The sequence below is a fragment of the Mya arenaria genome, chromosome 6 (assembly GCF_026914265.1).
Source record: "Mya arenaria isolate MELC-2E11 chromosome 6, ASM2691426v1".
Taxonomy (NCBI): Eukaryota; Metazoa; Mollusca; class Bivalvia; order Myida; family Myidae; genus Mya; species Mya arenaria.
In genome coordinates, this window is record NC_069127.1 from 28,732,975 (window position 1) to 28,760,873 (window position 27,899).

General features: G+C 36.9%; 2 protein-coding genes and 1 long non-coding RNA gene across 6 annotated transcripts; all 3 read right to left on the minus strand.

Moving 5' to 3' along the window:
* Positions 1-214: 214 nt before the first annotated feature.
* On the minus strand, positions 215-4,394 carry LOC128238949 (uncharacterized). Of its 3 annotated transcripts, none has more exons than XR_008261800.1 (3): positions 4,200-4,394; positions 3,491-3,634; positions 215-392 (listed from the first exon to the last, which is right to left on the minus strand). XR_008261800.1 is itself a non-coding variant. In XM_052955292.1 (2 exons), the coding sequence occupies exons 1-2, from the start codon at positions 1,931-1,933 to the stop codon at positions 318-320; spliced, it is 750 nt and encodes a 249-aa protein (XP_052811252.1). In that variant the 5' UTR covers positions 1,934-1,960; the 3' UTR covers positions 215-317. The 3 variants fall into 3 exon arrangements, 1 of the variants encoding a protein (XP_052811252.1); XR_008261799.1 differs by having other exon boundaries at positions 3,486-3,634; XM_052955292.1 differs by lacking the exons at positions 3,491-3,634; positions 4,200-4,394 and adding an exon at positions 1,259-1,960.
* Positions 4,395-8,839: 4,445 nt separating this feature from the next.
* Positions 8,840-11,228, minus strand: LOC128236457 (uncharacterized). The gene is made up of 2 exons (XR_008261363.1): positions 10,488-11,228; positions 8,840-9,401 (listed from the first exon to the last, which is right to left on the minus strand). It is a non-coding gene; the product is annotated as an uncharacterized LOC128236457 (long non-coding RNA).
* Positions 11,229-12,235: 1,007 nt separating this feature from the next.
* On the minus strand, positions 12,236-27,654 carry LOC128238488 (uncharacterized). 2 transcript variants are annotated; one of them, XM_052954452.1, is made up of 8 exons: positions 27,552-27,654; positions 27,172-27,343; positions 23,541-23,674; positions 21,502-21,759; positions 21,088-21,263; positions 18,545-18,713; positions 16,429-18,060; positions 12,236-16,119 (listed from the first exon to the last, which is right to left on the minus strand). In XM_052954452.1, the coding sequence occupies exons 3-8, from the start codon at positions 23,647-23,649 to the stop codon at positions 13,823-13,825; spliced, it is 4,641 nt and encodes a 1,546-aa protein (XP_052810412.1). In that variant the 5' UTR covers positions 23,650-23,674; positions 27,172-27,343; positions 27,552-27,654; the 3' UTR covers positions 12,236-13,822. The 2 variants fall into 2 exon arrangements, with proteins under 2 accessions (XP_052810412.1, XP_052810411.1); XM_052954451.1 differs by having other exon boundaries at positions 12,236-18,060.
* Positions 27,655-27,899: the final 245 nt, after the last annotated feature.

A 27,899-nucleotide genomic window follows, 5' to 3' on the forward strand; every position in this document is an offset into this window, starting at 1 on the left:
ACTAGAAAAAACGTCATTACCCGTGTCTGTTGATAAACAGGAGTTTCCCTTTTTAATAGGTTGGTTACTCTTTCCCCAAATTGATTCCAATGATTTTAAACATTCGGTCGTTAGAATATTATCTGCATAGCGTTTGGCCTCACGGATGAACTTAAAATTTCTACGACTCTGTGCAATCTGACATTGTTCTGTAACAATCCTATTGAATCTTTTCTTGGTCCTTGACCAAACCTAATTGAAAGATCAATAATTTGGCAGATGGCATCTGTACTTTGCGAGAACATAAGGTTTCCATTTCCCGTACAATATCATCGGGATTAATTGGAATTATCCGTTCTGTTTCTTTCCATGACCTTTTTGGGCTCCCTTCCAAAGACTCGGAATCTGTCATCCTGTAAAGTTAAATCAAATTCCATTATCCTGAGATGCCCTTATTCTCCTTCTCGCAAGCCGTACAATCATACATACTCAAAGTCACCCACTCCTCTCCTCTATCATTCACACAGCGCTCATAAAAACATATCCTTACATTTATCACAGTGTATCCTACATTTAATCTCTGTTTGTGATGAAGTCATATAACAATTATAACGTCTTCAGGTTTTTATTTTAAATAATTCTGAACACCTAATTGCAACTCAATACACTTCGCTTTTAATCATATAGCGTTATCAATAGCGTCTGCAGCAATATAAATTCTAGTTATATAAGTTCATTTATAATAAACTTTCTGTATAATAATTTATCATGATTCTTTATATCATGCTTGGTAATCTTGAACTTATTATAAGTGCTTTCAGTGCTTTGATTTGTTTAATGTTATTCTTTACAGTTCTCCCCCTTTTTATTAATTTAGACATTTATTATGGGTGAATGTTTTGAATAAGGTGTTGCTCTAGAAGTGGTGTATCTGCTTTTATTTGTTGGACATTTAGTGTTGAGAAAACATGTACTGTTGATAGTGTTTCTCTTGAATTGGTATACTGTATGTGTTTATTTGTTGGACATTGTTATTAAAACATATACTGTTGATAAAACATTGAACTGAACTGTTGTGTTGTATTCATGAAATATCGATATTGCACTTGAGATAAAAACTACTACCAACTACTCTTTCTAGCTTTCACGCCATAAGCTTTCCTTGCAACTTTATTTTAACCCTAACCTGATGATGTTCAGGACAATCTGATTGGAAATGCCCCATTCGTGCATATTGAAAACATCGCTTACTTGCTGGAATTGAGTGTAACATCAGTACCTTTGATTTTACTCTCTCCCAGTTCCAATAATCTAGTCCAATATGTCTGGATATGTTTGAGAGTTCAAGCATCTTACTTTGGGACATTTGAGCGACCGCAGCTACGCTTTTCTCTGCTGACACCTTCTTTATGGGTTTAGACCCTCGGCACAAGCAAGTCAATTTGTCCATTACTTGTGCCACAGTAGCTGGCCTCTCTCTTATGGCACGTTCATCACATGTTTGGTCTTGGGTTATTTCCTTGTACCTAAACTGATGTGATAGTTTGTCTCCCGTGGACTTTGTGTCCAGACCATTTCTCTCCGAAAGTCGGAATTTACTTTCACCAGCTCCTAATCTACCCAATTCATCACATTGGGACCCTCTTTCCCAGATATTACCTTTTGTTATTTGGGAGTCACTTCCTCTAGCCCCAGAACTAACCAAATCATCAATCTGGGACCTTCTTCCCCGAACATTACCATATGTGGGTCGAGAGTCACTCTCTACAGCCCCAGAACTACCCAAATCATTAAATTGGGACCTTCTTTCCCGGACATTGCCATTTGTTGGTCGGGAGTTACTTTCTCTATCTCCAGAACTACCTAAATTGTCAAAGTGGGGCCCTCTATCTAAATCGTCCAATCTACCCTGAGCATCACTTATACAAGTACTTTCTCCACTACCCCTTAACATACCCGAAATCGGGTTCTGAATTTTACTCTGAAGTATTTCCCCATGAACACTGCTCAAGTTATTAGGTTCATAATTCATTACCCCAATACTTTCTCCACTATCCCTTAACGTACCCGAAATCGGGTTCTGAATTTTACTTTGAGGTATTTGCTCATGTACACTGCTCAAATTATTAGGTTCATTATTCCTAACCCCATTCATGAAACCAGCATTTGGTACACATTGGTACCCTGGCTGATAACCCATGTAACCTGGGCACATGCCATTTATTCCCAGACCTTGTTGTATTTGTGGGTGCATCATGTATGAATTCATGGGATATGGATACATCCAAGGCGGCATCATAGTCGGAAATGAACCCATTGGATATGGATTGGGTGGTTGAAATGGTAGATGGAATTGGTACGCACATGTTGGTTGCATTGGTGGATACACTAGTGGTAATGTACCAACAAGAGGAACTGAATATGCCATGAGTCCCTTTATGCGTTTCCTATAGTTTAATTATTAGAACTTTGTGGCTTTGAACTTTTCTGCCTCCCTTACTTTTTCAATTGTTTCATTCATAGTTCTCTAATTTAATACAACCCTAAACATCTCCCCCTTTTCACCAATTTAAACCTTATCCTAAAACTCTTAGTTGTATTTAAACCTTTGGCTATTTTCATTTCATCTCATTACTTTCCAAATTACTTGGAAACTTTATTATAGATATGCTTGTAACGGATAGCAAACTTAAATCAAATGCTGTTTTTAAGGTGAAAATCCAATTTCTTGGAATAAATTCTTATTCCCAGAAGCAGATATAGTACCTTTATTAGTTTTTATTAATATTTTCCAAAATATTGGAAATAATTAATGATTGCACAAGTTAACACCCTTTTTATGATTTTATTTTCTCAAAGAATACAACCTAATTCAGTTTGACTACTTATATTTATCATTGTTATAAAATCACAATTTCAAAATACCTATGTGTTTCCTAAGAAATTAGGAACAATCCACTTCTTCTTGAAAATTTTTCTTTTATGGTTAAACTGTCAATTTAGTATATTCATCCATTATGACTATTACCAAATAATTGGTATAAATAACTAGCACTCTGTAAAACTCTTTCTCCCCAGCTTGCAATATTTGTCTACAGAATACATATACCAAGTTTTTGGTAATTCAATCTTTAATCTATATTTATATCACAAAATTATCAATAATTTAGAATAGCTCTTCCAAACACTTTGGAAACTTATAGATAGACAATTATTATATCCGACACTTGTTGTTGTTGTTTTTACACATTAGAATTAAGTGACAATTGTTATATATCCAATAGTTGGATTCTTTGACACAGAGTAGTACACCCTAGTTAATAGGTGACAATTACTATATCAGACACTTGTTGTCGTTGTTTTGACACAGTAGTATTTAGTGAAAATTATTATATCCAATAGTTGGATTCTTTAACATAGTAGTATTCACCGACAATTATTTCTAATTTGTCAGACATCCAATATCCAACAATTTGGATGTGATGTTTAGTTTAACTTTAACTTACTTCACCTTCAAAAGTCAGCAACTGGTGCCCTCAGGTATAGGAGAGCTGAATATTCCCCAACTTATGGCGATGAACACGCCACTTCCGGTCAATGAAACGTCACTTCCGGTTAACGTCGGAATGTAATATGCATGAAATACGCACTAATTCTACAAGACATGCATAAAAAATATGTCAGTAAACAATTTTTAGTGCAAACAAAATAGATGAAATAGAAATATTCAACGGAAAATCTCCCGGCTAATTTCAAAATTTCAAATTATGATACAAAAAGGCCAATAATTGGTCTATTTCAATTGCATGTTATACACAATTCAATGATTCAATGTAATCTCAGCATTACACTGAACAGTTATTGCAATATTACAATTGAAAATAAAACGGAAGCCTGTTCCGATAAATTTCAAAGTGAAAGTGAAAGTATCAGATTCAGAATATTAAATCCTGAAATAACGGACCAAAATATCAAAAGTTGGTCCAAATCAATTGCAATTCATAAATATAACATACATCCAATGTATTCTCAACATGTCATTGAGAAATAATTACAATATAATGATTTGAAAATCTTGAAACACAATTTTTCAAGATGGCTGCCAACCACAAAATTGAGACTTTTTGGCAACAATTTAAACGCAGGTAAAATGTACCAGTTTAAGTCGCAGCGCCATTATTGTGATCCCGACATAATAACTAATATCCATACGAACATACCTGATAAAGATGAGCACTAGCGTCGAATCTATGTATCGGATGATGATGGATATAAGATGATCGTCAAGAAGTAATAAGTCCGTCAGGTCTCAGTCGTGGTCAGTCAAAGTCTATCTGTTTCCTGCTAGCTGGTTCCCTACATCAGCTTCTATTAGACTGGTTATCATAAATGAATAATATGACTGGTTCCCAGATCACAACACAGGCAGCTGTTTTTTGTAATATTTTTTTTTGTTTTTCCGTTATTGGTTCGGCGTTCAATATAGGCTTAATGTTTTATTATAACATGGCATTCCGCTGGAGTGACATAGTCCGGTATTTCTACTGAAGAACGGGTGTTTACTTTTTTATTAAAATGGGGTTGTTTCTAAATGTTGCTTTTTTGTTATTATTTTTTTGCCATAACAAGTCCTTGACCATAGGTGTTACGCTGTTTCGATACGAGTAGTACCCGGTGATGAATGGTGCCCCATTGCACGTTATCAACGGATTAATCTAAATCTGAATGATGCGTTGACTATCCTGGTTAAAGTATCCTGTTTAACGTATGTGTCCCAGGGTGAAGATTTCGGACGGTCCATATTGGTTTGCCAACAAATCCACATAATATGATTATTCTTACCACCTTTTCCATAAGAGAACTATGTTTTACAAAAATATATTGAACCGCCAAGAGATTTCCTTATATAGCTTGCACGAATATACTTATGTCCTCTGATATTTAACTGTTTAGCAGTGCATTTGAGTTTGATCCCAGGATCTGAACGATATGTTCAACAACAGCAATCGCTAGAAAAAAATACAAAATTAATAGAAACAGTTTGGCATAAATAAATAACATACCTGCAACCTGGATATGTTGCTCGGTGGCCGACTCAATACAAATTAATCAATGTGTTGGCAGGGTGGACCAAAAATGACCATGTTCACTCAAACTTATGTCAACATGTCCACGGGCTAGAAAGCTTTGTGCAAATTCAAAAGAATCTTTATACGTGTTAGTCTTGTTATGAAAGTTGGATTAAGAGTTTGTGCTATCATTGCGGGGCGGAGTTAAATTATATATCCGTGTTGGACCACTAATTTTACGTTAGAGTTGGCGTAATTTTTGTGCGCAGCCTTTTGACGTGCGTCCCTCTCTCACCACCGACATGCGCTTCACCCATTAAATTTCTAGTGTAAATATTTGTATTCCAAACACAATACCATTTATACTATGTTATAATTGATGCTTGATTTGCATAGAATTGCAACATGTTAGCACGGATGACTGGAAGATTTCAACAATTTCTTGTCCGAAAAGGTGTCCGATGCAGACATAAAAAGTAAACAAGGACGATTTTTTTTTATTTATTCATTAATATTATTATTATTTTATTTATTATTATTTATTTATTTTTATTTTATTTTTTTTTTGGGGGGGGGGGGCAGGTCACACACATTTAACATAAAGTGTAAATATCTGTATTCCAAACACAATACCATTTATATTATATGATACCCTTGATAAATCAGCTGTAAACATCTCGTACTCATGAATAATTAAAAAGGTGAAATCCAGCCGCTTGATTGGCTTACAAATCGTTTTAGACAGGAGATTGCATGTCGGTCGCTCTTTACAAAGGAAGTTATTTCCATTTTGTAATTTTATGATATTGTGAATTAAGGTAAGCAGAACCGTGCTCTGACGAATAACTTGCGTACTGCTTACAACACTGCCATATAAGTTTAAAATTCAATGTGAACGGTCTATATAAAAGCAATTCAACCAAGAAGTACGGTGCGTATTTGTGACGTCGGTCAAAGACGGAATTTAAAAGAGGACTATTATAAAACAAATACTACCATCCCACTGGTTTAAAATGAGTTTAACTATTAAGGTTTTTTACTGACTAATAAAGCTTGTCCAAATTGGCAAGTCTGACTTATGCATTAATCGGTGGATTAAAGGCGTATATGTGTCCTGTATAATGTTTTGATTGCAACGCGTTTTAGCGACAAACCGTATGTCACATGAAATGTACACGTATATTTTGAATCAACTATTTGTTTTTTTTACTGTGCTTGTTTTATTTAATCTACTTCATTTTTTACATTTATAAAAACACCAGATTTTGAATTACTCTTCTACTATAGTATCGTTTTACTGACCAATGTCTAGCTCCACCTCAGCTCTCCAGTTATCATTTCTATTGAATAATTTCTAACCATACCTATTCAACTAACTATTCACGCTTGACTGGTTTTCATGTGTAAAGCGCGATATTTTTCGTTGCATTTGCTATTATCATATTTTGTGATCATTTCTATTGAATCATATTAATTCATACCTGTTATACTTAATATTCATGCACGACTGGTTTTCATGTTTGAGGTGCAATAAGTTGCATATGTTGTTAACAAAGCAAGTGTTTGTCAATTTATCCGAACATATATCATATAATTATATTAACACATGCTGTATGCACAGTTCAAAACTAGAACCGCTAGGTGTGCGTCTATTTAAAAAACAACACAAGATACACACGTTGGTGCCGCCATATTCAGGTTGTTTTCATACATTAAACACTATGTTGCAAACATATCTGAACTCGTTCTTTGATCTAAAATTGGTTTAATAGTCTATTTACAAGGCAGTGTCGATATATTTAAATAAATATTGTTAATAATAACATACAACAATATCGACGCGTAGCAGAATAAAAAACAACGATTTGTTGTTTTCTATTTCAATTTTCTATTTACATCTGCCAGTTAGTGTGTCCTTCGCTATAATGTACCATTGATTGAGTGGTATACTGGTGCGATTCCAGGATCTGACGGTAGAGGAGCGTAACTTAGGGGCGTAACATTTTGACTTGCGCCATTACCTCAGAACCGTATTTTATTGGTTTAAAGTGTTGGCATGGAGGTACTGGGGTACTCGCCACGAAAATGTTATCAAGTATTGGTCCGAATTGGTGCATTTTGAGCGTGTTTTATTACTTTATTTTATGTATAACACTTGTGATTAAAAATGTTTGTTTTGTATTATTGATATTTAAACGCGATGTCGTATGACCATTTTGCGGAGTATAAAGATAATTATATACAATGTACCATCGAAGCTCTACGCCATTATCGTCTGGGCCTTCATAAAAAAAAATGTGTGTTTGCTATTGTATAAAATATGCCTGAAGCTGATTTTTAGAGCATACACAGGACACCCTAGAAAGAAGGGCGTTAAATTGGTTGGCAAAGTGTTAGGTTTTTTAAGTTGTATTCAATTTAGGTCTGCTTTAATTATAGGTGACGTTCAGTGATAACTTTGGCCATAAGCTCTTATAAAAAATAACCTCGTAAACACCCTAGATGCTAGGTTTTACAATGTTAATGACACACCGTTACAAAGTCCTTCTGTACACAATCTAGGTTCTATTAGATTATAGGTCATGTACGGTCAAAATCTATTACTCAAAGTCAAATGTTTGGAAACCTTGGTAAACACTCTAGATAGAGTCTTTGCTATACTTCGTTTTACCATAAAAACAACAGCACAAATGTGCAATACCAGACGAGTTGTTTTTTAGATGATGAAGTGCAGCCAGGTTAAGTTAGTAAAAAACGAGTACATGTATTTTTGTAGAGCACAACAGAATGAAATTCACTGGCTAATAAAGTCCGATGCAGTGCAACCGACCGGCCAGGCAAAACCAGAGACGGTTAACTCTGGAAACCTGTGTTCGTTTGCCAAGTGCCGATCCACAACGTATGAATGTCGAACCTCATTCATTTGTCTGGTTTCAAATATGGATATAAAACAGTGAAACAAAATCACTAAAAATATTGAAGTGAAAATTTAGGTTACGAAGTGAACTGAGTAAAGTCGACTGGTAAAATAACTCTACACGCTAATATACCAATATAGCACGAAATCCTCGTGCAAGACTGGCCACTACTGTATTAAAATACTATCATTTCGCCAAGACAAATAGTTCACGCTATACTAACGAAACGCGTGAAATGAATAGTCTTTGCTATACTTCGTTTTTACCATAAAAACAACAACACAAATATGCAATACCAGACGAGTTGTTAAGAATACAAAAAGAGCGGGCTTGAAAAAATGAGATGAAAAGAATAGCTTATCAAAAAGATATGTTTTGCAAAAACAAATGACGAATTTCGAATCATTACTCTTAAAGTAACCTTTAAAAAACTACAAAGCTTTAGACACATGCTACCTCCTCTCCACGGAGTCACATACATATCTGTCCTTACTATTTTCGCTCATCCAGCGACCAAGACGTTTCCAACAACGATCATAAACACCGGCATTCGCCGCGCACGTGACGCCATCTGCACGCAAAAAGTGCAAACCTATGTTCGAATCCCCAACCACTTCTCTCAATCGAGCCAAAAGACACTCCCGAGTTCTCGTGTAACTTAGTGGCTTACTCTTTGAAATAAGTTTGCATTTATCTTTCGATCTATTGAAGGGCCGAAAAAGAAAACTATTTTCCAGACTAGACAAATTTGCTGCGCTAAAATACCTTTGTAACAAAGTGTATGGGCAAGCCGCTGTAGAACCCATAGCAATATCTACTTTATCACCCCTGCGATACTGGTCAGTCTTGCTTCCCCTGATAGCTATCGTGAAATAATCATCGTAAAACTTTATATCGTAACAATGCAAATGAATCAATTCATCAAAACGCAAAAATCCATTAAACGCTACAATAATCATACATAAATCACGTAGAATGTAAACATCTATAGTGCTAGAATAATTGTTACACAAACTTATTAACGTGTCAGTTAAAATGGGATCCTTGCGTTGTGTCGGTTTTTAAAGAGTTCTTTTTGCAGTATCGAGCAGGTTTGTCACAAATTAATTAGCAATAGGATCCGGTTAAATCCTGAGTGAATGTGCCCATTTAATGCTGTACACAGTTGCACTTATCACAGAACTAGAAATGCGTTTGTCGATTAATTCAGTCAAATATAAGGCAATGTAAATTGGTGAAGCTGGAATTGCGTTATCTCCATTTGATGTAATGAAATGCTTCCACTTATCAAAATAACTCATATACTTGATGTTCGTATTGTCACTCTTTGAACCCGCCAAAAAGTTCGCCAACTTGTCCGACAGATCACCGAATACGTCACCATCCAATCCACTGGTGCTTAACTCATTCTGGATACCCTCTCTCTGGTTTAGTCCTGCAAAACATAAACATACATGAGCTACATCAATCTCAAAGCTACAAATCAACATTTAAGCGGCCTGCCGTCAAAAATCCCATTCCTTCCGCGTCCCCGCTTTGTGAGACGACCATGCTGAAAATCATAACAATTATGTACAAAAACGGCCTTTTCGCCTAATCCATTATTGATCAATCTCGGTGGAGGAACTAGCCTGTGTTTCTCTCCCGACCATTGTACACTGAAAGTGTCAACAGACGTAGTACCCGGACACCAGTACTTTGAATTAAAATTGGCACATTTAGCATTGTAGCTGCATGCAAAACGATCACATGTATGCGGTCCCCATACACGTTCTAAGTCATTAAAAACAAATTGCGTAATAGACCAGTCATCACTATCCGTACACGTACTCAGAAAATCAGCTTCAGTATTGTTTTCCCGAGGTACCCACTTTGGGACGAGTAATTTTGTGCGTGTTACATGCATTGTCAATATTCAAGGCAATATCATGCAAATAAGGCTTTTTACTGCCAACCTTCAAAATGCTAGGCACATTTTTATTGTCTGAATTAACAATGATCTCATGCCCTTCCAGGCAGCCAACTGAGCTATGTAAAACTCTATATACAGCCTCAAGCTCTCTCCAAGTCGAGCTTAAACCACTCTCAGTTTCAGACCAACAACCTACCACGACGCTGTCGTCAATGCCTTCAATATAACCACCAAACCCAGCTCCACTGGCGTCACAAAAGACGACTGCTTGATCGCTTACAACAGGCACCTCGATCGTGTTATCGGGCTCTTACTTGCCACAATTTAATCTCTTTATATTTGACTGCCAAAACAACATTTCGTCAAAAGCCACACTACTCACCATGACAGGAGCGTTCCAACTAGCACGACTTAGCACACATTGATACAGTGACCTTGACCTTAGACGCACAAGAGGCCCAACAGCACTTTGCATTGATATCAACTGACCAATAAGACGTGCGATTAATCGTACTGGAAAAGTTGTCTTGCCACTTGCGATTTTTCCAATCAAATCACTCAAAAGATCCAGCATGCTCTCAACACGCTCAATGCTTACAACAAACGTACCTTCTAACGTGTTCCAAACGTAACCAAGCCACGTAATAGACTGAAACGGCTCCCAATAACATTTGTCCTCCGCAATCAAAAAGCCAAAACTTCCTAGATCTCTATGAAAGAAGTTTGATGCAGAAACTCAATCCTCGTAAGTTGTTGCACCACCTAGATCGTCATCAAGAAATAAAACAATTTTATGGCCTTAACTTCTCCATTTTGTTATCAGAACTCTCAGTACTTTAGTAAATATGAATCCTGCAGTTGATATCCCGTAAGCAAGCACGTTATAGACGTAGTATTTTCCGTTGCAACAGAATCCTAGAATAGTTCTATGTTCATGAAAAATCATGATATGGTGAAAAGCACTGCGAATATCAAATGCAAACAAGTAATCTCCCTTAAAGAACATTCCTTTAGCAACTGACTGATCTTCAAAACAACATTATTCTTGAAAAGCTCTGGGTTTATATGGCGACAATCTAGCACTAACCGTGGGTTACCTTTCTTGCCAAATGCAACTGTCAACGGATTTATCACAAAAGGAAATTCGCTTACCTCAAATAAACAACCTTTTTTCAATAGTGTTTCGATTTCACTGGTCACGAACGATGCATTGTCTAATGCTGATTTGTTATTATTTAAAAAGACAGATTTAGAAATCTATCGCTTCCTTCCAATGTGCATAGCAAATATTTTACCTACCAACCGGTGAATCAACTGAATTTACTTCTCTCTGAAATTTAATATAACAGAAATCAGCAAAGATCTACTTATCTTATTTTCTTTTTGTAATGGTGCACCCACGTCAGGCAACACAATCTTACATTCCGCCCGCCTATGTCCCGAACGCCCGCACCGGAAGCAGAGGCCCGGACGCCTCGTCTGCATACTACCGCCACCGACCACAGGTATCGTAGAAGTTGTCCGGCTCATCACGTCGACGTTGTCCGATGAAGGAACTCCGTGATACGGCGCGAAATGCCGACCACTTGACTGCCGCTCTTGACGCCACTTCCGGTCCGCTTTCATCTGGGCCCTGTAGATTTTCTTCTCGTCATCCGAGTCTTCTGCAAGAGGGTGAGCATCATACTCTTGGACAACTTTCCATCCACTATCAGAGGAATCCGCAAGCTTAATCATTTTTGTCTAGGAGATAAAATATCCATACCCTCTGATTTTTTCCTGTGCGCCTCGGTCACGGGTTCCGCAGACTGGTTACTCAAGGAGTCCTGGAGATAGCCCTCAGCTTCTTTCAATTTGCCAAGAACTTTCGCGTTGACCTTATGCTGTTGCATTTCCCTTCCGCCGGAAATAAAAAGACTCGTGCTGGGCGAGATTCTCTTGTATCGAAGAAAGCTGAGCTTGAGAAACGTGTTGCCTGTCCGAAATACGCTTTTCAAAAGCATCCAATTTATTTGTAATAATGTTTTCTAAATTAGATAAAATGTTATTTTCTTCCATGGCTGCACGACCTTCAAAACTAGAAATTTAGGTTACGAAGTGAACTGAGTGAAGTCGCCTGGTAAAATGACTCTACACGCTAATATACCAATATAGCACGAAATCCTCGTGCAAGACTGGCCACTACTGTATTAAAATACTATCATTTCGCCAAGACAAATATTTCACGCCAAACTAACGAAACGCGTGAAATAAATATTCTATATTTGCAACGAAAGCCATGAAATTAGTGTCCCACGAATGGTAGACTAGGGTCATGAGAACTTACTGTGCACGGGCCAGCGAAACAAAACTAATCATATATTGTATCATTTATTAAAACACACATACATTAATCAATCATACAATATATTGACTATGAGTCATGCATCATCAATAAAGTATACGCTTACATTACATTTATATTAATTCAACGTTATGGTCTATAACATTTATATGAGCTATAAACAGTTCGAACTGTAACTTCATTGGTGTAAGATTACAATTCTACCGACATTCCAGTTCGTACGGTCTTTAGAACTTAAAATTAGTCCAAGCTATACAAAGTGTTAGGTGTCATTATGTAAGCGCCCATGTCTTTGCAAGTCATTATAAAGGCGTCTTCAATAATCTTTAATACAGCATTTGTTTTATCATAACACTTGTAGCAAATTAGCATTGTTCATCAGTGTGCTTTTTTCAGTGTAAGATAGTTATATATTTTACCAAGTGAGCAACAAAACCTATATTTTACTTGTGACATAGCCAAGAGTGAAATATTTACTTTGTGAGTTGACGAGGTGAAATATATTTTGCAAATTTATGCTTAAGTGAGCATTTTTATTTTATGCATAAAAAGGTTAACAAGACTGTTTATTCTAGTTATTAAGAAAAGCGCGCTATGTTGTAAGCGAACGTCACATCATTTCGAAAATGACCTCATTGGAAGTGTGCATTAGCCATGTGCACGCCGACGTTTAAATCGGAAATAAGACCGGGCTATTATTTTAAAAAGTGAAAAATATCAAATTATATTTTAACTGTTTCAAACAGTGAAATATCAATTTTATTTCACTAATAAATCTCTTTAAACCACCGGAAAGCATATAATAAAATACATATTTATACATTTACATACATACGTATCAAATTATTCAAAAATAAACCAAAAACAAACTTAGACATGTATTTGATACACTAACTGAACAATTATGCTAAGATCAGTATTTGAAAAAAGCGTACAAATTTTGTATTAAAATGAAACGTTGTGCGACAATTTTGCTGTCTTAATACATAAGAAAACCAAATAGATGTGATTTTTAAAATTGACAAATATGATTGGATAATCTTTTAAATTGCTTTTCCAACTTGATCAAAAAAAAACAAAAAGCATTTTATTATTCGAACATTTTAAAACGTACAAGTAAATGGTTCTCGCTCATGATGCGACGAGTTTGGATAATTGCTTCAATTTCAATTGAACTAATCATAATAACAAAATCCTTTTGCTTAAGATGGTCTTTATCACATCGAATGCTCAATACTGATCATCCAGATATTTATATTCCGATTATTGTTTTAAAAAGAAAATGGAATTCATTTTTATGCAGTGGCCCAACGAACATGACTGTGACTATGATTTTTCTCGAGCGAAATATGCATGTTAATACATTTTTATACATAAATGCCTATTTAATATTTTTGAATATAACACATCTTCGTGTCACCATTATTCCGAACAAGAATAAGGAAATATTTACATATGTAACTCTATGATGTCGTATTATGAGTAAACATATCTTTAAACAAACGTTGCTGGCTTCCAGACAGAGGTAATATTTGCAACAATTATATGTGTGTATGTAATCAGTTATTATGAAGGTAAGGCAACGAATACCTGCGGATGTTTACCATGTCTGAAACTTTGGTAAATTAGCAGTATGAATACTAAGAATCGTGCCTTTGTTTTTGAAAGAAGCCCAGCAAAATATTTTCTTTGCCGTACATTTTGTTGCAGCCAAAATACCACATTCTTGAACCAAATGATAGAGCTTTGGTTTCCTTAACATAATGTCCACTGTCAAACTCTGATCATAAAGCAACATTTCCGTATTTGGGTCGTAGTGATTGTATTCCTTTCCGGACTGTATTTTAACAATAAATCTCTCAGATGAATTTCTGTCCGGTGGCTTTCCTTCACCAATACCTGGTAAATGAGATTGGAAACGGAAAAGTATCATTTGTTGTTTTGTCTTCATCGCCCACCCAAGAGATTGTGTATCTATAGAGTTTTTCATCTGAATATCAATGTTGTACTCTCGTAAGAGTATTTCACACATGTGCTTGTGTTTCCTCCAGTGTTCGGTTTGGCACTCTTTACTACAGTACGCAGCCTTTTTGCATTTTCCGCATTTCTTTAGACTGTCTGAAAGTTTTCCACATTGACAACATGTTTGGACAACTTCAAATATTTGCTGTGGATGCTGGGTGCCTAGGTCATTGTCCCGTAATAAGTTTCTGGTTGTCATCAGAAGCGGAACTGAGTACATTTCTACTTCGTCTTCTATCATCCCACTGAGTTTATCGACGCGTTTTATCACATCCTGTTCACATGGCTGTGTATATTGTTCATGTGCATTAATAGAGAAGAGACCAGGGCCACTATGCTCTCTAATTGTATTGCCGTCAACGAATACAACTGCTGAATAGTTTATCCCTATTCTTATTCCACCACATTTGTTCTTGAAAATGTCGTTATTTTCAATATTGACGCTTGATCTGGATTTGGCCATTATTCCCCACAACCAATTGTCAAATATTCTGTTCCCCTTCACGGTATAATTACCTCCATCAAATGAAATTCCTGACTTGCCATTATTACAAATGATATTTTCAGTAATTGTACATATTGAACCACCTGAAGGTTCGGTTAATGCAGCTTCTGTTTCCGTGTCACGACTACAAACTAGAATTCCACCAGCCCAGATTCCCTCTTCCCCATTGTCGCTGATCGTATTTCCAGAAACGAAACCCCTTCCTACGTCCCCTATGGAAATACCATGAAACTGGTTATTCCGAATTTCACACCCGATCACTTCCGCCATGCCTCCATTTCTAGATTCAACTCCCATATTGTGCATTTTAAAAATCTGACAATTCTGAATGTTCATTAACGAGCCTGTTCCATCACTCAAAGCACCACCACCACCGCATCGAATTAATTTACAGTTCTTTAGATATACTTTTCCACCGTCTTGAGCAGCAACACCCGGAATGCCAGGAACTCCACTAGCAAATGGTTCTTTCTTTTGAATTTCAAAATGTTTTGCACATTTTTCCTTTCGCTCATTTCTACAACCGAATTTTCCGTCACATTTTGGAAATGTTTTGCATGCTTTCTGTCCATTTCTAAACGTGCAGCGTAAAAATGTTGCGACAACATTTTTACCTACGATAACTTGCCCAGAGTTTTCAACAAATGTTACATTTTCAAAGTAAACAGTCACACTGCTTGGTACTTTATGATACGAAACTACTGACAATACTAGTGGCACGACCTTTGCATCTATTTCCACAGAATCTTCAATTCCTATTATCTGAAGACTTTTTGTGAGCCCTTTCAGTCCACTTAAGGTAAACACACCTTTCTTTAGTAGAAGGTTTGTGTAGGACATATTCATCAAGGGAGATACTTCGTTGTTAAGTTCATAATTGTTTGTAATAATTTTGTTTCTCACAAATGGGTACTCAGTTTTCATCTTGAATTCCATCAAACACTCCTTGTTATAATAGCCCGCGACAGATGCAGCGGCGAGCCCAACAGACTCCCAGTTGCGCTCAAGCCGTCCGAGTCGTATCAAATTGGCTATAGAATAAGCCTTCCAACAATGAGCTTTCCAATTTGAAGGATCGATTTGAATAGAGTCATCTGCATCTTTCAATGCATTTTGAAAATCCATAATACGTAAGTATGCCAAACTTCTGTTTGACAGGACTCTTGCATCTAATTGTGTTTTACTGGTGCTTCTCACTATCTCAGTGTAGTACTGAATGGCATTCTGATAACGTTCTTCCTTGAACTCTTCATTTCCTTTGATACGAAGACTCTCCGAGTCAACATCAATCAACGACCTTATTTCTTTCTCCGGCTGTCCATCGTTTGTGATAACAGCTGACGTTGCGTTTTCTATGAGAAGTTTCTGATCTGAAAGAATAGGAATCTTTATCAAAGTCAATTCCCTACAAACTTTGTCTGGGACTTCAATAGTAGTTAGAATACTCAGCATCTGATCCTGTGCAGCAAGTGCTTCATCTTGTCTTTGAAAAATGCTGTGGTAAACAGCGCTCGTTTGCAGCAAATATGCAGTTTCTAAATTGAAACAAACATCCATCTCATCAGCATTCAATTTGGAGAAGTTAAGAATATACGCTTTAAGTACATTTGCATGTAAAGCTAATCTGTTCCACATCCCAAGGGTACCCCTTTCAACGCTATCTGATTTTAAAACATCACCTGGAGATTTGCAGTGGCACAGTGCATAGTGAATCATTCTGGCTGCATTCCGTAGGATATTTTTTTCAGTCTTCTTATCCACCACCTTTTCTCTAACAATCTCTTGAACAAGTCGGTGGACGGAAACGCTATCATGGTATCGTTTTTGAAACAATGAGAACCTTGTAAGAATTTCCATTATTTGTTTGGGACCAATATCATCATTCAATATGTCACAAACATTTTCATCCGTAATATTTTCTGGTGAGCCAACATTCATCAAGGCTTGCGGAATATCATCTCCAAACAAAAACGCTGAAATAAACATTAGTGCCACAGCTGCATTGCCTACGCCCATTTCATCAGAATGCTGTTTGACATATTCAAAGTTCAATTCCCAAGTTGTTTGAACAGCGAGACGGGCTTTGCTTCTTTGACTGACTTTAAGAAACTTCAGCCTTTGCTTTTTGAATTTCTCCAGATACTCTTTGAAGGAGCATCCAAATTCTTTCAAACTCTTTATATGCGCTGCCGCTTGTTCCAATGCTAGTGGAAGACTACCAAGTTCTTCATTTATGTTTTCAACGTACGCCAATTCATTTTTGACATCAAGGCCTGTGCGACCCTGCAGAAAGTTGATGCTCTCCTGATATGTGAATACTTCTAATGTGAGACAGCAATCTGTAGGAATTTGAAAATGCCCCTCAGCCTCGGATGGTTTACGCCTGGTAGTAATAAGCAAATGCCCATTAGAATCCCGCTTCCAAGACCCTAAAAGTAGTTCACGTGTAATCCCAGATATTTCATCAGCATCGACGTTATCGATAACAAGAAGCCACTTCTGTTGTAGCATTGATAACCATCTAGTTGTTTTGTGTAGCGTTTCTTGTGAGTTTTGTCCCGTTGTCCCTATATCAATAGCCAGTTTTTGTAGGGAATTCGCGATGGATTCATTATTATCTGCATAGAGCCAGAAAATCCCCCCTTCGTAGAAGTCTGCACTCCTCCAAGCATATTCAGAGCCAATAGAAGTTTTTCCAATTCCACCCAGGCCACAAATAACCTGCGTATAGACCTTCTCTTTATTTGAAGCAAATTTCGTTTCCAATTCCCTTAACTCAAAATCTCTTCCTATGAAATTTTGTAATCTATTCGGAGGATAGAAAAATGGAACATTTTTAGGTTTTTCATGAGACATATTACGTTTTAATATGTTCATATCTTTGTTTGTATCTTCTAAGTCTTTTGCTAGTCCTTCTACTTTTTGGAGAATATCAGATTTGGTGTTCCGAACAAGTTCTCTCGTATCTTCTGTACCTTTTCTAGCTGCATCAACCTGTTGTCGTAGCTGGTTAATGGTGTCATCGGTCTGCACTACTGTCGATTTAACATCACCGATATCTTTCGTTATTTGTTTGAGTATGGCATCTTGTGTGTCTGCTCTAGATTCCAGTTCAGCATCTTTCTGTTTCAATCCTTGCACTGATAAATCCAACGAAAGCGAAATGTTGGCTACAGCATTTCTGCAGGTCTCAAAATTTTCATCACTGATCCTTTCTATTCCCTTGATATATGTTGCCAAAGCCTTAGTTTTCGTGATTAAACTTCCAAGCAATTCTAGCCCAATAGTGGTTCCATTTAAGAACTGCATGCCTGTTACATACAAAAGACAAATAAAGAAAACAAGAGCTGTCAATGAACGTTATTTTTTGTTTAAACACATTGACCACTGTTTCAAACCTTTTAATGTATTTGACAAGTAAATGTATTTGTCATCGTTAACCAGGAACAAAACATTGCATTTAATCCTTAAGCCAGTCCTTTAGAATCATGTAAAACACTGCTGACTTTAAAATCAGGTGCCGTATTCGTGAAGAAACTAAAGTAAACTGTTCTGAGTTAAATTCAAAGAAATTAACGATCTTTTTACAACCAAAAATTGAAAATAAGCAAATGAAAATATATATCTTACTATTATTTCAATTAACTTATGAAAAGTAAAATGGACTCAAATAAATATTTCTAATTTTTTGGATTATTTCATTTGGTTGAATTTTCTCACTAAGATGCATAATGAAAACAGCCCCAGATGCTTGGATGGTTACTTATGATATTAATTGATTATTTTCCAACATACCGTTTGATTTCCAGTCAGTAAGCTGATCAAGAATAGCTACTTCTTGGGGACGGGGCATTGTCATGTTCTTGATAACTTGAGTCATTAGCTGAAAGCAAGTCTGGTACTTGACTGTGTCCCAGTCTGTGAAATTTACGTGAGCCCATGGGTTTCGTACCTCGGTTCTTAGCTGCAAAATTGTAAAGCATTATAATGAATATTCAGTGAATTTTTTGATCTCATAAGAAGTCTAAATTTTCAGTATATTTAAAAGTTCGCATAACATCAATGACAGTAAGTAAATTAAAGTGGAGGAGTCTTTACTGACCGTTTTAGCTAATGTGGCAAACCATTCGGAACTCCTCGGCCATTTTCCATCGAAAACAACCTCGGATGTATGCCGGTACAATAGAATAAGTAGTTCGTAAAATTTTAATAATAGTATTAATTAATTGAAGTGTTTTAACGAGTATTGAATATTACTAAGTCTAAATTGAAGTGTACAATTGCATAAATAATTATGATTCCCAAGAGTAAAGTCATTTAGTTTAAATGCTTAACTGAAATTACTGCGCCATCTACTTGCAGCGTAGTTAAAGTGTTTAGAATTCTGACGTTGTAAACCGTCCATATACATTCGAGATTGTTTTCGCTTGAAAATGGCCGAGGAGTTCCGAATGGTGGAAACCCAACATTTAGTGAACCCTTATTTTAATGTTTATATAGTCTGTGTTTATTGTAATGTGACGTTGGTCGTCTCCAATGTTTTAGTAAAGCCTTGATATGCGCGTCTTTAAACAATATATTGAAAACTACTGTGAGAAAAGCATAAACGATCACCCTGATTAGAGACACAATGTTTAAGGCCTAATTGACACTTAAGAAGAAATTCACAACGTGGCAATATAGACTACAAAGACTGCAACGTATGTATTACTATGACAACAAGACTAATGTTGATGCTAGGCATCAAAGACGCGGCTGAATGGGTTTTATTGAATATAATACGTGAAAAATATCGATACCAAATTGGCTCATTAAAGTCATGTGACAATCCGAATAAACACGGACATAGCCGAACTATGACGGTTTAATCAACTTTCTAGATCGTAGTTACTCGGTCGTCTTCAGCATCCGTATATTTTTTACAACAACAACAACAGCCTTTAATGCATTTAGGCAATAATGCCTATAGCATACAAACAGTTTACGGGCAAACAGGTAAAATTTAGCGAGAAACATAAAAATAAAATGTGAACATAAAGATAAATCATTGTTAGTTAGTAATAGTGATTTTTTTGCAATTTCAGGTAGAATGCTTATATAAAACATATCGTCATTAACAATTTGATAGAACAAAAGTTTAAACAAGTAATTCACTAAAGTCCGAGTGTTTGTTTAACTGAAGTTAGATGGAGTAGTATTTATCTAGTCGTGTATATCTTGAGCTAACTCGTGTTTTTGTATGTACTCAATGACTTGACACCCACGTGCTATTTGTTACTACAGCCAACTTTCTATGAATGAAAAGTATTATACATTTATGAATGACATTCTAACCGTAATTTAGACTGGTACCTTGCATTATCACCGAAAAAAGATATTGGTGTCGGGTCGATTCGGCTGAGATATCATTTCGGCCTACTTTTATTCATTAATGTTTGTTTTAAATCGTGTGAATTACGCTTTGAACTTTCATTTTATATCAGTTAAATTTAAATTGTGTAAATTTCGTTATTGCGACATATATTTGTTAGTAAAATCGTGTGAATTAAGCTTTGTACTTCCATTTTATATCACTTAAATTTAAAATAGTCAATTAATGTCGTGTTAAGGCACTTGTATTTGTTATCAAATGCATAATTTAAACTATTATTCACAATATGCCCGTAAATTCTCAAATGCTTATTTACTACCACAGCGTGTATATAAATCGCTTTCACAGAAAGTAAATTTCTCAAATAACGAACTCGTATGACCGGCGACCAGTCAATACAAAAAACAGAGAATAACTTGTTTTAATTTCCTGTTTTAAACATTAGGCTTATTCGTTTTATATGATGTTTTGGAAGTTTTACACGCATCAAAACGGTTATTGACGACAATTTTAAAGTAAAGTTGAATAAGAGTTGATATCATTAACTAATCTTCTTCTTTTTTCATAACTAAAATTTATCCGTATACACTTCCCAATTGACAGTTGCAAACATGTATCCCTATAGACGCAGCATCCAGGCCGCGTCTAATAAATATTGAGTCTACCGCCTTGAAAAGGTCAGCGGAATACTTGAAGATTAAATTTCAAGTAGTTTATGGGTACGTAACATGACACTTTCCCAACATTTATCAAAAAGGTGTTTATTTAATGATAAAGCAGTCATAACATGTTGAATTACATCTTATGAATCCAATGTAGCGTATTATCTTAAAATAACAGGTTTAATATCGAAGCTGAAAAGTAGATCATCAACTCAATGTTCAAATAAATATATTTGGATGTTTACGTTTGAAGTAGTATTCAGTCCTTTGACAATAACACTGAAATGGTCCCAGAAATACCTTACTTTATCAGCTGCTGCTTTTAAAAGCTGTGGAAATGAGTCCATATTTGCAATTATTCCAAGAAGGGCACTTTGGTCACACGTATCATCAAATCCTGTATAATGGGCCATGTGAGTTTGCATGAACAGCTTTGAAAAGTCTACAGCATCCTTTATCCGGAAATCAAAGTTCGCCAAATCTGCAAAGATTGTGACAGGAACCATGTAAGCATTAGTTGTTTATACATTATAATTTGTACATGTACGGCTTTGTAAGACTACTGGGAAGTAAGTTTCACGATAAATTTAAGACGCTGTTGAGGGAAATAAATCATTCAATAACATGCTATGTCATAAATCAGAATGCATTTGGTGTTCAGAAAAATCGCGGGTTTATTTCAAACGCCATTTAGGAACGCAGCTATTGCGGTTCTTTACCTGGTTTTCTATTGACTTTCAGTACATGTTTGTTGTTGTTTATGCTTTCAAAGTTCATATCCTTCTTTGTAGGTGGATATTTCTTCAGATAATTTGGAAACTGTTGGGCATCAATTTTGTGTGACTTCTTAAAGGTTTTGTACTCTGCTTCGACAATCGGCCTAACGTACGTCCTAAGAGCTGGTGAAACCACGTTATGTAGACATAAACTAATGATCAGCCATCTTCTTTGGTCCTCTTCAATGTCAGGTTTGGTCACTACAATAGCAATAAAAATTGTCCTTGATTTGAAACATAATTAATAATTAACGATTTATTACATGGTATATTGAAATTGCTTTCAAAGGAAATAATAGCTTAATCTGCGCGTTTATACATATATAATAAAAAGTGTGTCTTCCACCTTGGAACGGTCAGCGAAAGACTAGAAGATCAAGTAGTTTATGGGTATTTAACATCACACTTTCATATATATATATATGTGTGTGTGTTGTTGTCTTTAAAAAAAAAACATCGACCCTGTACGTGAATCTTAGATATGTACGAACCGTTGAGAGATACATGTAACTTGGCCGCGGTGGTCAGGGCACAGAACACAGATCACTTGAACGATTTTGGTATCAAACTACTTTAGCGTTAATCGTCTTCCAAGTTTGATCATTAAAGTAAACACTATGTGCGATACAAATATATCAGTTCAAAGTCAACCGTCATCATATCTGTTGACATGTCGGACTTGCTAATACCGTATCTGTTTTGTGTCTCTGTTTATAGGTAAATTAGTGGAGAGTGGGCCCTTTTTTATCCCCCGCCGAAAGGCGAAGGGAATATAGAAATGGGAGGCATGTGTGTGTGTTTGTGTGTGTGTGTGCGTGCGTGCGTGCGTTCGTGAGCGCGCCCGCGTGCGTGCTAGCGTGCGTGCCTGCGTGAGTGTGTGTGTGTGTGTGCGCGCGCGCGCGCAATTGTGTGCATCCGGGCAATATTGTCCGGAGTATAACTTCAAACGTCTTTAAGGAATTGAGGAGAATTGCAATGCTCGGGAACCTTAACTCTTGGTGCAATATCTTTTAGTTATTGCCCTTTGTTAATTTTAATACTCTTTTTTGTTCTAGTGTAACTTGAAGTCTTTGCTGTATTGACTTCAAACTTCATATACAGATTGATCACAAGTGCAGTGCACAGAAACCATAACTCTGGGTGCAGTTATTTCACTTTGTTTTTCCAGAGCATAACTTGCAAAAATCTTTGAGATTGTTAATTCAAACTTCATATACAGATATGTCACATAAAGGAGAAATGCAGTACAAAGAAAATGAACCAAAATCTGGCTTCAGTATTTGAGTTATTGCCCTTTGTTATTTTTTTATTGTTATCCTTTGTTGTAACGCGCAGTTGATAATATTTTTAATTCGGCCGGGGATATGGCAGTCTGTGACTGCTCTTGTTTTTATTAAAAACAAGAAGTATTTAGACGGTTCTTAATAGTTTGGCATTTACCCTACCAACTTTTGTTAGTGTGGATGGGTAGGTAGTTTGTATTTCATGTTTTATGAAGTTCATTTACCGTAATAAAAACATGAAAAAAATATACATATCATCTCCTGACCGCGGGTCGTGAAACGCCAAAAACGTACTATGTTTTAATAGCGGCCTTATTCCAGAGATTATAGATTATAATTGTACAGATTTGTGTTATATAACAATACAAAGTTACAATCATATAACTGACCTCAATTAACAGCAATAATAGCTCAAAAGAAATGCCCTATATTTCGTTAGTGTTGTCCAATTTTTATCCATTTTTTTCACAAGCGGAATTTTTAAACAAAATGGGACAAATATATGTTTTTAGGGTAGGGGAGTTAACGTGAAATGGCAAGTATATCTTTATAATTTGACAAAATACTTAAATATATTTGGATACGATAAGATTACATAACAATGTTTTCCAAGCATCTTGTCATAATATAAAGTTATACTTTATATACGATATATAAACATGCTCAATAAAAACACAATTTCCTTCAAAAGAGCCATACCTTGATTAGGAGCCCCATCGTTGGACATATCAACTATAACAGCTTCCAACTCTTTGTTTTCCTCCCAGTGTTTCTTCAGTTCAAATATGTGCTTGTGCATGTCACCCATTTTTTTCGTCTGGATTCCTTACAAACTATTTTGTAATAGAGAAAGAATATTGTATGATTAAAGGGTGACTCATTTGGACGGCATTTGCTGTTGAACAATATATAGGGCATTTGATATAGCCCGTTTATAACCTTAATTTATACTTTTATATGTATATTTTAGCTCAATTGGGTAGGCAGCTGAACTATGAAATAAATCACTGTTGGTGTTGATTCCTGGGTAGAAACCAGTACCGCTGTCGTTTCGAGATCTCTTGATGGATTTCAAATACACAACCGCTTGGAATACAGGCAGACACTTTTACCACTAGACCACCCGCACTCTGATGGGGATCGAACACACAACCTATTTGATAAGATGCGGCCACCTATACCACTACACTACTTTTCCCCTTTAGAAACTCTTAAGTGAGAGTCGGACACCTATACCGCTAGACCACGCTTACCCTCCACAAACACTTTGATAAGAGGCAGACACATATAACGCTGACCACTATTGTAATCCACAAACTCTGAAATGACAGGCGGACACTTATACCACAGGACAACTCTTAACCTCCTCCACAAAGTCTTAAATGATAGGCGGACTCTTATACCACTAGACCACTTTTACCCTCCATAAAGTCTTAAATGAGACGCGGACACCTAAACTACTAGATCACTATTACCCTCCACAACCTTTGGCCTTAGGCGGACACCTATACCAGAAGACCCAGCTGACTTGCCAAAAGCTCTTAAATGATAGGCGGACACATAAACCACAAGACCACTCTAACCCCCACAAAATATATAGGGAGAGGCGGACACCTATACCACTAAGCCACTAGTACCCACCATAAACTATTAAATGAGAGGCGGACACCGATACCACGAGAGCACTTTTACCCTCCATAAACTCTTAAATGAGAGGCGGATACCTATTCCACTAGACCACTATTACTCTCCGAAACCTCTTTGGTGAGAGGCGTACACCTATATCACTAAACCACCAGTACCCTCAGCAAACTCTTGGATGAGAGGCGGACTCTTATACCACTAGACCACTCTTACTCTCCACAACCTCTTGGATGAGAGGCGGACACCTATACCACTGGACCAATCTTACTCTCCACAACCTCTTGGATGAGAGGCGGACACCTATACCACTGGACCAATCTTACCATCCACAACCTCTGCGGTGAGAGTCGGTCACTTTTACCACTTAACCACTCTTACCATTCACATCCTCTTGGATGAGAGGCGGACACTTATACCACTGGACCAATCTTAATCTCCACAACCTCTTAGATGAGAGGTGGACATCTATACCACTGGACCAATCTTACCATCCACAACCTCTGCGGTGAGAGTTGGTCACTTTTACCACTTAACCACTCTTACCATTCACAACCTCTTGGATGAGAGGCGGACATCTATACCACTGGACCAATCTTACCATCCACAACCTCTGCGGTTAGAGTCGATCACTTTTACCACTAAACCACTCTTACCATTCACAACCTCTTGGATGAGAGGCGGATACCTATTCCACTTGAGCACTATTACCCTCAACAACGTCTTAAATGAGAGGCGGACACCCAAACCACATAACCACTAGTACCCTCAACAACCTCTTTCCACAACCTCTTTAATGAGAGGAGGATACGCATACCATAACCACTAGTACCCTCAACAACCTCTTTCCACAACCTCTTAAATTATCGGTGGAAACACATACCATAACCACTAGTACCCTCAACAAACCTTTTAATGAGAGGTGGATACGCATACCATAAACACTAGTACCTTCAACAACCTCTTTAATGAGCGGTGGATACGCATACCATAACCACTAGTACCCTCAACAACCTCTTTAATGAGCGGTGGATACGCATACCATAACCACTAGTTCCCTCAACAACCTCTTTAATGAGCGGTGGATATACATACCATAACCACTAGAAACACCAACAACCTCTTTAATGAGTGGTGGAAACACATAGCATAACCACTAGTACCCTCAACAACATCTTTAATGAGCGGTGGATACACACACCATAACCACTAGTACCCTCAACAACCTCTTTAATGAGAGGTGGATACACTTACCATAACCACTAGTACCCTAAATAGCCTCTTTAATGAGAGGTGGATACACATACCATAACCACTAGTACCCTTAACAACCTCTCCAATGAGAGGTGGATACGCGTACCATAACCACTAGTACCCTCGACAACTTCTTTAATGAGCGGTGGATACACATACCATAACCACTTGTACCCTCAATAACCTCTTTATTGAGAGGTCGATATGCATACCATAACCACTAGTACCCTAAACAACCTCTTTAATGAGAGGTGGATACACATACCATAACCACTATTTTTCTCCGCAACATCTTTAATGAGAAAACTTCTTGGGTGAGAGGCGGACACTTATACCATTAAACCACTAGTACCCTCAATAACCTCTTTAATGAGAGGTGGATACGCATACCATAACGATTATTATTCTCCGCAAACTCTTTAGTGAGAGGTGGACATATATACCATTAAACCACTAGTACCCATCCACACACTCTGAAATGAGAGGTGTTCACTTATACCACTTTATCACTCTTACCATCAACAACCTGTTTGGTGAGAGGCGGACACCTAAACCACTAAACCATTAGTATCCTCCACAAAATCTGAAATGAGAAGTCGATTATACCACTAGACCACTCTTACCCTCCACAACGAGAGGTGGACATATATACCACTAAACTACTCTTGCCATTGACAATCTCTTTGGTGAGAGGCGGAGCCCTTTACCACTAGACCGCTATTACCCTCCACAACCTCTTGGATAAAGGGCGGACACCTAAACCACTAGACCACTTTTACCATTCACAACCTCTTGGGGAGGGGCGGACACCTATAAAACTAGGTCGCTGTTACCATTGACAATCTCTTTGTTGAGAAGCGGACACCTTAACCACTAGACCAATCTTACCATCCACAACCTCTTGGATGAGAGGCGGACACCTCAACCACTAGACTAATCTTCCCATTCACAACCTCTTGGATTGGAGGCGGACACCTATACAACCAGGCCGCTCTTACCTTCCACATCGTCTTTAATGAGAGGCGGATACCTAAACCACTAGACCACTCTTGCCTTTTACAACATGTTGGGTGAGAGGGGGACACCTATACAACTATACCACTCTGTCCTTCTACAACGTATGCAATGAGAGGTGGAACCTATACCTCTAGACGACTATAGTATCCTTTACAACCGCTTTAATGAGAGGTAATCACGTTAAGCACTAGATCACTTTTACTCTAACATCTATTTATTTTACAACGTAGGCAAACTTGAATTGTCGAATGTTTATTGTAACTCAGAGGTAACATAAATTCGATTACCTTTCAAATTGTACATGTGTGTATGTATTTCATACTATAATCATCTCATCATTAATAGTGCTCACACGGTTACTTGTACTTAAGTTTAAAACATATAATAGAGCTTGATTTGGGAAATTATGAATGCCTACTATGTATTCCAGTAGAACATCTCCGTTTGCTTGATTTGTGTCAGTGCCTTCAGAGTTTCTGTCCCAGATTTAATAGGTTAACACAAATAAACGTCCTCCTGAATTGCCAGGAAAGCCGGCAATACCATGACATTGATCATCTGGCACTCATATTACAGTATGCTACCGGTGCCTGAAATGTAAAGTTAGATCTTTGTGAAGACATTTAAGGTGAAGAACATATTAAGCAGGGGATTAAATGCTTATGATATATAGCAAATGTACTTTCACATTGAGTTAACTTTAGTGAAGTGCTTAAATTTATAAATGTTACGTTTATAAACTGATATTTCATTGCAATATTAATAATGTACCTTGGTTAAATATTAAAATCAACTTACCGTTAAAAGCCTCACTCAAACATATAAGCTATCTGCTCTAATTATTGAGTCATAAAATCATTATCTGCAGAAAGCTCGTGATGTACTATGACTCCAATCGGAACTCCTCGGCTAGTATCAAGATATGGCCTCGGATATAATACGGGTCGTAAGAAAATAGTCCATCATGGCCGACCAAGAAGATGTTCAAACAACCAAGAGATATGTTAGTCCAAAGACAGAATGAGGAGCGAACTTTTACCACTTATTTGTGTGTAAGTGTTATTTTTTATACTTATTGTATTTTAATAAAATATAAAAATAGTTTTAAAAGAGCCTTAATGAGAAACCAATTGGAAATGTCATTAA